The 13,260-nt window shown below is 35.7% G+C and overlaps 1 protein-coding gene across 6 annotated transcripts in view; it reads right to left on the bottom strand.

Moving 5' to 3' along the window:
• Window positions 1–13,260, bottom strand: part of EXOC6B (exocyst complex component 6B) — a 524,781-nt gene that overhangs the window by 237,365 nt on the left and 274,156 nt on the right. For all 6 annotated transcript variants that reach the window (XM_005867756.2, XM_005867754.2, XM_005867755.2 and 3 more), the window contains 4 exons: window positions 9,558–9,629; window positions 8,755–8,852; window positions 7,200–7,305; window positions 6,235–6,344 (listed from right to left, as the gene is read on the bottom strand). In XM_005867756.2, coding sequence (XP_005867818.1) covers window positions 6,235–6,344; window positions 7,200–7,305; window positions 8,755–8,852; window positions 9,558–9,629 — 386 coding nt within the window. The remainder of the gene's footprint in view (window positions 1–6,234; window positions 6,345–7,199; window positions 7,306–8,754; window positions 8,853–9,557; window positions 9,630–13,260) is intronic.

Genomic DNA, 13,260 nt, shown 5'->3' with positions numbered 1-13,260 from the left:
AGGCGGGGAACGTTGGAGTCTGCAGCAAGCAAGCCTCCCTGCTCGCTTCAGTGCCTGGCCGCCGGCCGCCATCTTGGCTGACAGTTAATTTGCATATACTCACTGATTAGCCAATGAAAAGGGTAGCAGTCGTACGCCAATTACCATGTTTCTCTTTTATTAGTGTAGATTAGTTTCACCTATTTTGAACATCTTATAACATATCCAATTTTTCTCTCATGTCTTTTGTCCTATTCCTGGCATATATTTACTTTTATTAGACATTGTTACTAGATAAGTGGTTTTCTTCAAGGGCAATAAAAAATAAATGAGTGACATCCATAAGATAGCAGAATAGGAGATCCCACGCTCATATCCCATTAACAAAAATAATTTGGCAGTCATACATGGACAAAGATGCTTTTGTGGAATTCTGGGATCTAGATAAAAGATTGTAACCTAGCCAAAACTGGTTTGGCTCAGTGGATAGAGCGTCGGCCTGCGGACTGAAAGGTCCCAGGTTTGATTCCGGTCAAGGGCATATACCTGGGTTGCGGGCACATCCCCAGTGGGAGATGTGCAGGAGGCAGCGGATCGATGTTACTCTCTCATCGATGTTCCTAGCTCTCTATCTCTCTCCCTTCCTCTCTGTAAAAAATCAATAAAATATATTTAAAAAAAAAAAAAAAAAAGATTGTAACCTGGTGGAACCCAAAACCATAGAGGGTTATTTTGAGAAAGCAAGCCCATGCTCAAGTGGCATAGTTATTACCCATAATAATCCGAAGCACACACACAGGAACAAACTACAATTCACTGTGAACTCTGCTAGAGCCTTGCCAACAGTGCCATTTGCCTGCCAACCTCTGTCCCAGCTGTGGTCCATGACCCAACTCCAGCACCCACTAGCTACCAATCCTGCCTGTCCATGACTGCACAGAAGACATGCCCATCCATGACCCAGAAGCAAGCCCTCCAAACTTGTTCTGATTGCAAATACTGAAACAGCCCTGTAACTCGGCCCCATGTCCACTTAACTACAGGCCAGGAGTACTCCTACCTGCCCAAAGACCTGCCAGACCACACACGCCTCATGTATAGGGAGGCGAGACCATGGACTTAATCTGACTGTGGATCTTGAAGTGGTTCTGAAATCTATAACCTCTCATCTACAGTCTGATGCAATTCCTATCATTAAACCTGCATATAATCACTTTTTTCCCCTGAATGCCCTTTACCTTTCATTTTCATGAATTTGCATATGGTGTGTTTAAATATTTTTCTTTGTTCTGTTATTATTTTCTTGTTTAAATTGATAGGAGACTATCTCTAGTTTGATGTCTTTTATTACTTTTAGAATACTCTCAGCCATTATCTTATAAAACATTTCTTCTTCCCAGTTTCATCCTCTCCTTCTGAGACTCCCAATTACACTGTCTGGAATTGGCCTACAGATAATGGATCTTTTATTTCTTCCATCATTTTTTCTCTGGTGTGTGTCAGTTTGGGTAACTTCTATTTACCTATTTTCAAATTCACTGAGTTCTTTTCCCAGCTATGTCAAATCTACTGATGAGCCCCTCAAAGGAATTTTTCATCTCTAAAACTGTTTCTTATGTCAAGCATTTCAATTTAACTTTTCCCAATAATTTCCATCTGTCTGCTAAAAGTCCCTGTCTGTTCATGCATGTGGTATTTTAAAGTCCCTAATATCATTTGGGTCACCTCTGAGTCTGGTTCTGTTTTTTTCATTGTCCCTTGACAATAAGTTGTTAATTGTTTTTTTGCATGTCTCACATTTTTTACTGAAGGTTGAATATCATAAGTAAAACAGTAGATGCTGAGGTAACAGTATTTATACTTGAAAATGACCTCCTCTCTCCTTCCATTGGGCCATTAGTATATGCAGGAGTTGAATTCGGTTTGGGTTTGGTTGTTGTTATGGTTACCTTCAGTGCTTCACAGATTTCAAATTTTTCTAATGCTAGCATGTGCCTAGTGTGGGTGCTGAGATCCCAAAAGGTTTTTCATAAAGTTTCTGCATCATCCACAGCTTTCGACTATACCTATATGCCTATCATACAAAATCTCTCTCGCTCTCTCTCTCTCTCTCTCTCTCTCTCTCTCTCTTCCCGTCCTCTCCATTCTTGCCCATCACCCAATGGCAGATTACTGCCATTTGTTATATAGTTCTTGTATGCTATTAGTAAAGATCAAAGGACTTTTTCTGCTGCCCTGGCCAGGCTCAGTCTTAGGTAGGTCCTCTGTGCTCGATGCTAAGGGGTGGAGCTCGCTCAACATCCCTGCCCTTCCTTGCAGTGGCAGCCAAACTTGGCTTTGTCTCCGTGATTAATATAGTGCAGTTTTGTGTTCTTTCCCACTGGTAGACGACTAATGGCATTTGGTATAAGATCTTGTCTTCTGCCATTCTCCCAGGGGTGAAATAGCTTTCTTTTTACTTCAAGTCTCCCTGTAGCAATGTGCGTGCCAGAGAGACAGACACTTCCCTGCCCCAATCTTACCAGTGCTCTCACATTTTTTATCAGTATGAGTGAGGTGTCCAAACCAGGGGAGTGGGGCTCCATGCCTTTTTCACAGCAGTGGCTGGTCCCCTTCTCCATGCCTGTTAGATCATGGATGATTCTCTCTGCTCTCATAGCCAGCTCCAGTCTTTCTCATGAGCATGCAGGGAAAGACCACTGCAAATAACATGTGAGTATAAATTCCTCCTGGATCTGGGACACACAACTAGGAGTTCTACACTAACTAACATGCTAGCTCCAGCCATTAGTGACTCATTAAGATGAAATTAATTTCTACTTTCTCACCCATGTGATAGCTATGCCTTCTTCCTGGCTCTGCCACGGAGTCTGTGCATCCTATCACTCTCTCCTGGCTGGGGCCAGCCTCGTTTTGGATTTCAGGGTATTTGGTCATCCTGTCACTTTAGCTTCCTGATGGGTCCCAGAAAGCTTTCATTTTGTAGTTGGTCTTGTTTTTGTTTGTGTATGTGTGTTTTTTCACTGTTAGAAAGCAATATTCTTTCCAGTTTTCAACATTACAGACTGAAGTGGAAGTATTTCATAGTAATTTGTTTAAAAAAAAAAAAGAAAAGTGCTGTGTGTGTGTGTGTGTGTGTGTTCAAATGGAAAAAAGACTAAGAGAAAAAAATTCCCATATATAAACAGTGATTACCACTATGTGGTACTTTGGGGTCTTATCAATTTTTCTTCTTTATTCTATTCTCTATCTCCCAAATTCTTTACAGAGATTGAATTTTAATAACTTAAAAAAGAGATGTGTATATATACATATATTTGTGCATATTCTACTTTTTAAAATACAAATGACAGAACATTATTTAACCATAGAAATGCCATTTATTTGCTGTTTTAAAAAGAAATTTCTTTCAAAAAGAGTTATATATCCTCAGAATTCATAATTGTATATTTTTTCAATTTTTATAATTCTTTCAGCATTTTTAGCTAATGTGAAAGTGAAAATTCTTGTGGGAAAAAATGAAAACTTGATTTGAGGATAATTATCCTTAAAGCTTCATAAAAATCTCAATACAGCAGTTTCCCTTGTTTTGAAAGCCTTGTGTTTAAGAGAATTGTTTTATATGTACTGTGTCTCACACCCCCTAATGTAACCTCCCACATGATAGCTATACTTGTCAAAGTAATCTCCGTCACTACAGGTTATAAGGTAAATGTAGAAAGTAAGGTAAATGGCAACCAAATAGTAAAAGGCAGAAATGCATCCCAATTTAAATGTCTATTTTGAACCTACAGTCTAACACACACACACAGAAACACATAGCTACAAGTAAAGCAATACAATGTAAGATGAGTATTCATAGGGTACAGAAGTAGCACAAAGAAGTCATTAGATCACCTCCATTAGGAATAAAAGTGGTCCAAAAGGCTTCATTCAGTAAATGGTGTTTAAATTGCATCTTGACGGATAGTTAGAAGCTAGTCAAGAGCACTAACAGGGAACAATGATTTGAAATAGAGAAAGAGCCATGAGCAAAGTCAGAGAGTTATAAAATAGTATGTTATGATCAGAAAACAGAAGGTAGGTCAGTATGACTGAAGCACGGGGTGACAGGGAAATTACCCTTGAATATAAATCTGGAAATGGTATGAGGTGGACTAGGTCAAGGGGCGTGGGGGGAGACAAATAGATAAATATGTCAGACTAGAGTAAACTTTATCCTATAGGCCATGAGGAATCCCTGAAAAGGTGAGAAGAAGAAAAGTTAAATGAGATTTGATTTTTGAAAAATGACTCTAGGAGACATACAGAATAGAATCAGGAAAAAAGAAAAGATAGATGGTTGGGAAAGTAAAATTAGAGATAGAAGAACAATTAGGAGACTATTTAACTGGTCCAGGTCAAATAGGACTACCATGTGAATTAAAGCAGCCACACTGTAAACTTAAAAGGTAAAAAACAAGCTGGGAAAAAATAGATTTAAAGAAACTCATTTACAAATGAGTACTACCCTCATTTGTTAAATGTGAACAATTAAGTGATTATCTCAGAAAAATATTACGACAACTACCTGAGTAAAGTATGTAAGATATTAATACAAAGAGTACCAAAGAGTAAGAATTCCAAACATGGCAGTGATTGTTTTATTGATGCTGATACAATCAGATTTGAATCTGGCTTTAACACTTACTCCCTGTGTGATCTGGATGAAGTTATTTAACCTTCCTCTGTAAAACTGAAGTATGCTTCCCAGTACCCCATGGATGAGTACTATTTTGAGTTTTACAGATGTAATAACATACTTGTGAAGTATTTACAGGAATTTAGACCAATGCTTAAAATTTTGTTTTTAAGAATAAGAGTTATTAGAAACAGACTCATAGATACAGTCTAACACACACAGAGAAACACAACTTCCAAAGATAGAATAAGAGTTATTAGAAACAGACTCATAGATACAGAGAACATTTTGACAGTTGCCACATGGGAGGGCGGGTTAGGGGAGATAAAAAAGGTGAAGGGATTAAGAAGTACAAATTGGTAGTTACAGAATAGTCATGGGGATATAAAGTACATCATAGGGAATATAGTCAATAATATTGTAATGAATATGTATATTGTCAGATGGACCATAGATTGATCGGGGTGATCACTTCATAAATTATATCAATGTCTAATTACTGAGCTGTACACCTGAAACTAATATAATATTGTATGTCAACTGTAATTGAAAAATAAAAATTCTTTTTAAAAAGGAAAGGAATTATTATTTGACAATGGGAGTTGAAAATAATTCTCAGGTTCCTGATTTGAATGAATGGTGGTATCATTCCTGAGAAAAGGTTTCTTTAGAAAGCCAATTATCACGACTATTCTCATTCAAATTCCTTAAGATGAATTAAGTGTCCTTCTAGGTGTTTAAAAAGTACATTACACATATTACAGCATTCATCCTGGTGTATTTTACATGCCTATTTTCATGTTCGTTATCCTCAGTAGATACTGACAATACCTAAGGACAAAAAACTACATCTTTTATTTCTGCATTCTCAAAAAGCAAGATATATCTGATATATAAATAGGCTTAAAAATGTTATTTAAATAATTAAACATAAATTAGCCCTAACTGGTTTGGCTCAGTGGATAGAGCGTTGGCCTGCAGACTCAAGGGTCCCGGGTTCAATTCCGGTCAAGGGCATGTGCCTTGGTTGCGGGCACATCCCCAGTGGGAGGTGTGCAGGAGGCAGCTGATTGGTGTTTCTTTCTCATCGATGTTTCTAGCTTTCTGTCCCTCTCCCTTCCTCTCTGTGAAAAATCAATAAAATATATTTTTTTAAAAAAACAAACATAAATTAAAGGGATTATGGATACCTATAACAAGTCCAGAGACTACTTGAAAAAAGAAAAAAAGGGGAGGGGGGTATTACCTGCTACACTACTATTGGCCTTAAAATTTCATCAAATGGAAAGTCAAAACTAATACATTTTACTACTCTTTTCTGAATTCCCACTAAGACAGTGTTAAAGTGTAAATCTGTAAATAGTAGAGAATAAACTAAGTAATACAAGCAAAAACAAGTTAATCAAAAGTTTCCAATCTTCCCTTTTACCATGACTATATAAATATAGCAGTGCTTTGCTATGAAGGACTAATATTAAGACTTTCTAAATCAAAGCTGAATGCAATATCAGAAGTATTTCAGAACACTTATGAATATAGTCTCAATCTCAATATCTCTTACATTTCCACTATACCTTAAATGAAGATCTTCTGAAAATTTCAGACAGGCGTATATAAATTCTTTAATTTGGCTGTAAACTTTTGGCACAAATTCAGAGAAAGGAAACTTTTTTGGAAATGGTTGCTGTAAATGTAAGAATTCATGAAAGTGAATCACAAATGAACGTACATTGAAGGTATTTGTAAATTAGTTAAAATGCAAAAGGAATTTTCTACTACATTGTGAGCTGTCTGCTTAACAATCTCAATTTAAGAAAGTATTTCTGTAAGTTTCCTGATAGTAAAAAGAATAAGATATAAATTTAAATAAAAATAATTTAAATGTCCTCCAAAACATGAAGGGATAAATAAACTGTGATAAGTACTCAGCAGTAAAAAGGAATGAACTATGGATAACATGCAACAACTTGGATGAATCTCAAAAGCATTATACTGAGTGGAAAAAACCAGCCTCAAAAGATTACATACTGTATGACTCCAATTATGTTGGCATTCTAGAAAAGCCAAAAGTAGATGTACATCAACCATATTGGTGGTTGCCAAAGGCTGGGGGTGAGAGGAGGGATTGATTGAAAAGGGGCAGCATGAGGGACTTGGGGTATGATGGAACTGGTCTGTGTCATTACTGTGGTAGTACATACATGACTCAATGCATTGTCAAAACCAACAGAATTATATAGCACATAAGGTAAATTTCACTGTATGTTTTGGGGAGAAAATGTCCTAAGGGTATAATAAAAGCAAGTACTTCAAAGTGTAAACCAAATACTTCAATCCCCCAAATACTTCAGAGGACCCCACCAAAGCCATCTACTGACTCCCAAAACAGAAACTTCTGTTCTTCTAAGCCCAAGGTATCCCTTGAAGGTGTTCTAGTTCTAACCCACTGAGTTAGAGATAATCCCTTTAATAAGACTGATACAATGAAAGCTTGTAAAGGATGCCACCCAAACAGGGAAGTTTATTTTCAATTACTTACCTTTTCCAGCTCTACATCTTGGAATGGGAATTGTCCTACCACCTTTTTATACATCTCTTCACTTGTTACTGGTATAGGACTGTAGTTGTCAGAGTCAAGTATGTTTCTATAAAGAAAATAAAGGATGGATGGATGGAAGGAAGGAAAGAGGAAGGGTTAATCACTGTAAGGATAAGTAATTTTCAGGTAAATTCTAATGGTTATATATATATATATATATATATCACAACCCAAAATAAACATTTCCCAGTCCCTTTTCTATTGCTTCTACAACATAACTATTTGGTTTCAGATAAGGACATCCTTCAAAGGAAGACAAAAAGAAAACTATATTCTGAAACAAACAGAACAAATATGACCTCATGGTATTTAAGATTTACAGATGATACAGAAAATTTAAGGCAACATATTGAAGCCTTAAGTTAAGTAAGTTAACAATGAAAAAATGTGTGCTCTGGAAAAAGCAAAGGGGTTTCATTTGTTTTTAAATAAGATATATTTGATTATTAATGTTCTTTAACCCTATACTAGACCTTCTATTCAAACTACTTAAATAGTGTTATAACAACTATTTAAATAATATGCTTCAAATATTGGATTGTCATAGGCCTCTTCTCTAAGTGTGAAGAAGGAAAAAGATGAGGAATTTCATGAGTAAGACTTCAAAAAAGGTTCCAGAGAAGCTAAATTATTCAAAAGGGCTCAAAAGCCACTACCTTATGAATAAGCAATAGACAAGACATGTTCTCCAAAGAGAAAACAAAAAATTGAATAAGAAGACAAAAGATGATATAGATGGTATGAACCAAAATATTTGACGTTTATCCATAGAAACAAAAAGAGCCACAATGAGATTTGGGGGCTCCCCACATGTTAGACCTATCACTGATTTTTGGATAACTAGGAAACTTTATTTGGGACATCATTGCAATTTACTTTTATTAACAATCATAACCTGGATCATAGATATAAAATATAAGCCTACTTGTTACCCATCCTATATAATAAAAGCCTAATATGCTAAGTGTCCGGTCGTCCGTTCAACCAATCAAAGCATAATATGCTAATGATATACTAAGGCCGCTCAACCGCTCACTATGACGTGCACTGACCACCAGGGGGCAGACAGTCAATTGGTTGGCAGGTCACTATGATGTGCACTGACCACCAGGGGGAAGATGCTCTGACTGGTAGGTTAGCTTGCTGCTGGGGTCCGGCTGATAGGTCAGGACTGAGCAAGACAGGCCAGACACACCCTGGAGCCCTCCCACAGTCCCTCCCCAGCTGGCCAATCTCCCTCATCCCTCCCCGGCCCCAATTGTGCACCAGTGGGATCCCTTGGCCTGGCCTGCGCCCACTTGCAATCCAGGCCCCCTCAGGGGATGTTGGAGAGCTGGTTTTGGTCGGATCCCACAGGCCAGGCTGAGGGACCCCACTGGTGCACAAATTTGTGCACCGGGCCTCTAGTTATATCTGAAAAACCTTATGCATAAACACATTGTACACACATGTATATGCACTTGCACACACTATATAACTATAGATCATTTCTCACCTGAAAATACCTGCCCATTTCTTTAGCAGAGTTTCACTATATTGATCTCTAATTTCTAATAGCATATCAAAAAGCTGATTTACAGGAAAACCATAAACCTGAAACAAAATAAGAAAATAGCTTCATTTTATAAGGTGATTTTTGTTAGTAACATGAGAGAGATTAGGCATTGAAAGGTATCTTTGTTCCTTTAGCCAACAATTTAAATGTAACCATGATAAAGAGTCTTTCATTCTCACCTAATATTTAGTATTTATCTCTCACAAATTAAAAGGTACATACCAAATTATTTGTCAGTCAGAAAAAAATTAAAAAATGAATATTAAAATTAATATATTGTATACGGGTTATAACATCAGCTAAGTTCTCCCTACAACTCTGCCTGTAACAAGAAATAGGGAGAGAAACTGAAAATGCTACAAATCTCACCCACTTCTAATGCTATTTTATTAATATAATATGTGGTTCAAATCAATAATTATTATCCAAGATGATAGCTAAAAACCTCTAAAGTCACTCGGGTACTATATCTGAATTAAGAAAATTTTGGAAAACTAAGGTAGTAGCTGCTTCAATTAATTGATTTGCTCCAAGGGGAAAAAGAGAGGGATGGGAACTATTTATGAAAACATAAATGGTCAAGGTGATGGACCAGGAAATGCTATGGAAAGATTAAAAAATCTAACACTAGGAAAAGAAGAAACACAACTAAAAACTGAAAGGTACTTATTCAAATTTAGGCAGCCAGTGAAAAGATTTATAGCTGATGGAAATACTAATCTAGATAAACAGAAGTCACAAACCTGAAGTGTATCAGCAAAAAGCACAATGAGGTTCTTCAAATCTAACACGAGGTTTGGATCAGAGCAGTAAGACTAAAGGAAATAAAAGACAATTAGGAAAACATCTTAATCATTAAAAATAAAACTAAATTGTAATTTAATTGTTTACTGCTTCACCTGGTGAAGGATCCCAAGAAAGGGTCCAACACCAGATTTAAGGTAACATGAGATTTGAGAGCTGAGCAGGATACAAAGATGTACATATCACTGTTTTAAAAATTCAGCCTGGTTGGTGTTGCTCAGTGGTTGAGCATCGAACCAGGAACCAAGAGGTCATGGTTTGATTCCCAGTCAGAGCACATGCCCTAGTTGCTGGCTCTATCCCCAGTAGGGGGCATGTAGGAGGCAGCTGATAGATGTTGATGTTTCTCATCAATGTTTCTATCTCTCTCTCCCTCTCTTTCTCTCTCTCTCTCTCAAAATCAATAAAAACATATTTAAAATAATAAATAAATAAAAGTTCAGTGATTTTGGTATTCAAATTTTGGGAATTCTAGTTTGGTTATTTTCTCTGTACTTGATATCTCGGTTCCTGAAAGATGTGTGCTAAATTTTCCCACAATGGGGCAGTTCATTAGTTTCAATTCTTATTACTAACAGTTTTTGTTTTTATACCTATTTATGCTTGCTTGTCTACTGCAAATAAGCTACTGTCTTTTTGGTGGGTTAAAACTGATATTAATACAAAACATGCCTCTCCTCCCCCACTTAATGGTCTTCAACTTCATTTTTATTTGCCTTGTAGAATATTGCTATTTCTGCTTCTTTCTTCATTTTCAAACTTTGTAGGTAATCTTAATTATGTATGAATATCTCTTATTAACCAAACTATAAAACTTTCTAACCTTGACATTTCCCATGATTACTGACATATTTGGACCTATTCCAGCCATTTTAAGCTTTCTATTTATAATTATTTCATTTGTTTGTTTGTTGCCTTTCATGTTTTTCATTGGATCAATTATTTTTACATTATCTTATAGTGGTTATTAATAAGTTATATACTTTCTGTCCACTAGTTTACTTGAAATAATCTGGAGTTTTCACTGAAACTTTTTAAACATTAAGCCTCTCCTTTTGTATGGATTCTTAACAGCATTAAACTTTGCAAACAAATAATCAGTTATTTAGATTTTTCCATGAGTTTTACTCTCTTTTTAACATATTATATTTAATCCTATCTCATCTTATATTTTGGATTTCTTTTTCATTTTACATTCCTTATTGTAGAATACCAATAAGATAGGATAGGTTCCATGTAAACTTTGAATCCTGATATGTAAGAAAATGCTTTTCTCTTGCCCTCAAATTAAAATATAAAATTTGAGATGTAAAAAAAAATTGCCTGCTGTCATTTACCATGCTTGATACAAGATGCATTCTTTCAACTTTTATAATATAGTATTTCTTCACTGCAGGGAAATTTCCTTCTTTTATTTCTTTAATTATTAAAGTCCCCTCCATTGTGACTGTCCTTTTTTAAAAATAGCTAATAGATACAACCAAAACTCTACTTCAATTATCTATGTTTTTCAACATTCATATTTTCCATCTCCATCTTGGGTAGGCCCAACAGGTTGTCCAAATTCTAAGTTCAAATTGTCTAAACTAACAAGTGAGTACAGGCTCTTTGAAGTGGATGGGGCAGATGAATCACTGTGTTCAAAAAGCAGTACCAGAGCACTTCCATCATGCTATTTTCTCTTTATTTAGATGGTAAGGTTGGCCAAAGGAATTGGATAAGCAGCTGGCTGACCAAAGGTTTTAGAATGCAAACCTCTAAATAATTTCCCTTATGATTTATCCTAGGCCCATTCCTGCTCATTGTATTGGTTTGACTCTGAATTTTAAGTGTTCCTATATTCCACTTGGAAGAATGTCTCCTACTTTGACAATAACCCTACCATGCGTAATATACTTTTTATTCTTGGGTTCAGTCATTATTCTGATTCCATCTATTTTCTACGTTCAAAGAAATTATTTGAAATTTCTAGCCTATAGATGATACTTTGTAGAGTTTCTCTTTTTGGATTGTCCTCCCAACCCCTGCCATTTATTTCCATGAGAGCTTGGTTAGGAGATCTGGAAGGCACACATGCTTAGTATACCCTTTGACTAAAAAAAACACACAAAAAACCAACAAAAAACAACAACAAAAAAAACTTAAAATCTGTGTGTGACAGGGAATAGGTTTGGATGTGGGTGTGGGTGTGTATAAAATGACTATCACAGTACACAATCTTGACTACTAAGAAGAAAAAATGATCAATATTTTATATCTATAAAAATAAGTGTTTTGAGCCACAAAGAATTATACTATTGCATAATTTTGAATCTTAAAAATACCTTTTCAGTATTATCAGATGATCTGTTTATCATATTAACAGTCATATTAGCAATTATATTAGCATATCTAATATTAAACCATTCCTGATATGAACTTCTTTGTGTAAGCATGTTACTCTTTTAATATATTGCTAAATTTGAATTCTAAGTGAGACAGATTGTATAAGACCTTTATTATTTTGAAATCAGCATGAGACTATTACACACATTAGTACCTGAAATGTTATATTTTTTGAAATGTTTCCAAATTATACAATGACTAATAATTCAATTGAAAAAGGAAAAAAAGCAGTTTTAAATAGTGACATAGAAAGTTACATATCTATATATATGTGATTTCTGATAAACAAAAAACATAATCACTCAGATATAGAGTTTGTTTTGAGATTTGTTTTGATGTTTGGGTCATTCTTATTTTGCTTGGCTTGCTGCATAATATAAACCATAAACAGTGTCATAAAATAGAATTAGCATGTGTGGCGTCAACTACTTTGTCTCAGAAAGGATAAAATGGTTCAGTGAATAAATGAGGATGATGCTAACTTATTTTTTAATAACTCTCTTGAGATACAATTCCCATACCACACAAGTCTCCTATTTAAAGTACATAATTCATTGGTTATTAGTTTTCTGTATGTTCACAGATATGTATAAACATAAATAAAGTCAATTTTAGAATATTTTCTTCACCTCAAAAAAAAAAAAAAAAAGAACAAAAAATCCCGTGCCCTTTAAGCCATCACGTCCTTAAACTCTTACCCATGCCCAGCCCTAAAACACTACTAATCTACTTTCTCCCTCTGTAGATTGATGCTGAGCTATTGGGGAAGAGGGACACTTTGTCATTTATTCTTCAATTCAAAAGAATATACAGTCGATCTGCAATGAGAAACTCCATTATGATTACTTTCTACACACATATATACTTTAATCAGCACACTTGGAAAGTGCCCTGTTCTTACAGACATCAAATGCAATTGCATGATGAAGAGAGTACATTGTCCTGCTGAGAGAGTCCTATAAATTTATCATGTGGATTCATCAAATGTATCAGTCACATACAAAAAGTTAAGAACCACTGATCTACATTAAAAAAAAAAAAATGTGCCCTGACCAGTTTGGCTCAGTGGCTAGAGCGTCGGCCTATGGACTGAAGAGTCCCAGGTTCGATTCCGGTCAAGGGCATGTACCTTGGCTGCGGGCACATCCCCAGTAGGGGTGTGCAGGAGGCAGCTGATCCATGTTTCTCTCTCATGGATGTTTCTAGCTCTCTATCCCTCTCCCTTCCTCTCTGTAAAAAATCAATAAAATATATTTT

Source organism: Myotis brandtii, unplaced genomic scaffold, assembly GCF_000412655.1.
Source record: "Myotis brandtii unplaced genomic scaffold, ASM41265v1 scaffold251, whole genome shotgun sequence".
NCBI classification, from domain to species: domain Eukaryota; kingdom Metazoa; phylum Chordata; class Mammalia; order Chiroptera; family Vespertilionidae; genus Myotis; species Myotis brandtii.
The sequence above is the reverse complement of the archived record's forward strand: the minus strand, read 5'-3'. Positions and strand labels throughout refer to the sequence as shown.